Below are 1015 nucleotides of genomic sequence, written 5' to 3'. Positions count from 1 at the left end.
TGTTCTTTCTATGACATGTATGATTAATTTAATAGGAGGACTTTGGTGGAGGGCATCCCGATCCCAATCTGACATATGCAAAGGAGTTAGTTGCACGTATGGGATTGTCTAAAACGCATTCTGAACCCAATCCACCAGAATTTGGGGCAGCTGCTGATGGAGATGGGGACCGTAACATGGTCCTGGGGAAAAGGTAACTTCTTGTTGATTTCTTTTTTGAACTACAACTAGTCACTTTCCTGAGTTGCATCTTAAATTTTGTTTTTTCTGTTTATTTTGTAGATTCTTTGTGACTCCTTCCGACTCTGTAGCTATAATTGCTGCCAATGCTGTACAAGCTATTCCTTATTTTTCTGGAGGTTTGAAAGGTGTTGCCAGGTCTGTATCATTTCGAGCTAAGCTGTACATGATTGTTATGCTGTTAATATTTCTATTCAAGAGCAATTCATCTTGTGATGAAATCTGTCAGAATTTAATGTGATGCAATGCTTATCTTTCTACAGGAGTATGCCCACATCTGCTGCTCTTGATATAGTTGCTAAACACCTGAACTTGAAATTTTTTGAGGTACTATAGCTGCATTGACATTTATATGTTATTTATTTCATCTTTTGTTGGTGGAGGGTTGAAGGCATGCTGAATTTTATGTTTTCCATTGCCTTTGCTAAGGTACCCACTGGTTGGAAATTTTTTGGTAACTTGATGGATGCTGGAATGTGTTCAATTTGCGGAGAAGAAAGTTTTGGAACTGGTTGGCTTTCTGGACTTAATTCTTGTATCTAATTTGATACAAGTAGATTGGACATGTAAAGGCATTAAATCTTTTTAATTATCTCTTCACAGGCTCAGACCACATTCGAGAGAAAGATGGAATATGGGCTGTTTTGGCTTGGTTATCTATCCTTGCCTATAAGAATAAGGACAACCTTGGGGAAGGTAACCTTGTGTCTGTTGAAGATATTGTTCGCCAACACTGGGCAATCTATGGACGTCACTATTACACTCGATATGACTA

The 1015-nt window shown here is 38.3% G+C and overlaps 1 protein-coding gene across 1 annotated transcript; it reads left to right on the top strand.

Annotated features, from left to right (window-relative positions):
• Nucleotides 1-12: 12 nt before the first annotated feature.
• On the top strand, nucleotides 13-1010 carry LOC102583854 (phosphoglucomutase, cytoplasmic-like; the record flags this gene model as incomplete). Its single annotated transcript, XM_006368056.2, has 5 exons — nucleotides 13-193; nucleotides 283-378; nucleotides 504-567; nucleotides 670-751; nucleotides 844-1010. Coding segments are annotated over exons 1-5 (504 nt in total), but the record flags the coding sequence as incomplete, so codon positions are not given.
• Nucleotides 1011-1015: the final 5 nt, after the last annotated feature.

The sequence above is a fragment of the Solanum tuberosum genome, unplaced genomic scaffold (genome assembly GCF_000226075.1).
Source record: "Solanum tuberosum cultivar DM 1-3 516 R44 unplaced genomic scaffold, SolTub_3.0 contig01455, whole genome shotgun sequence".
Lineage (NCBI taxonomy): Eukaryota > Viridiplantae > Streptophyta > Magnoliopsida > Solanales > Solanaceae > Solanum > Solanum tuberosum.
Note: the sequence above shows the minus strand (reverse complement) of the source record. Positions and strands in the feature narration are given on the sequence as shown.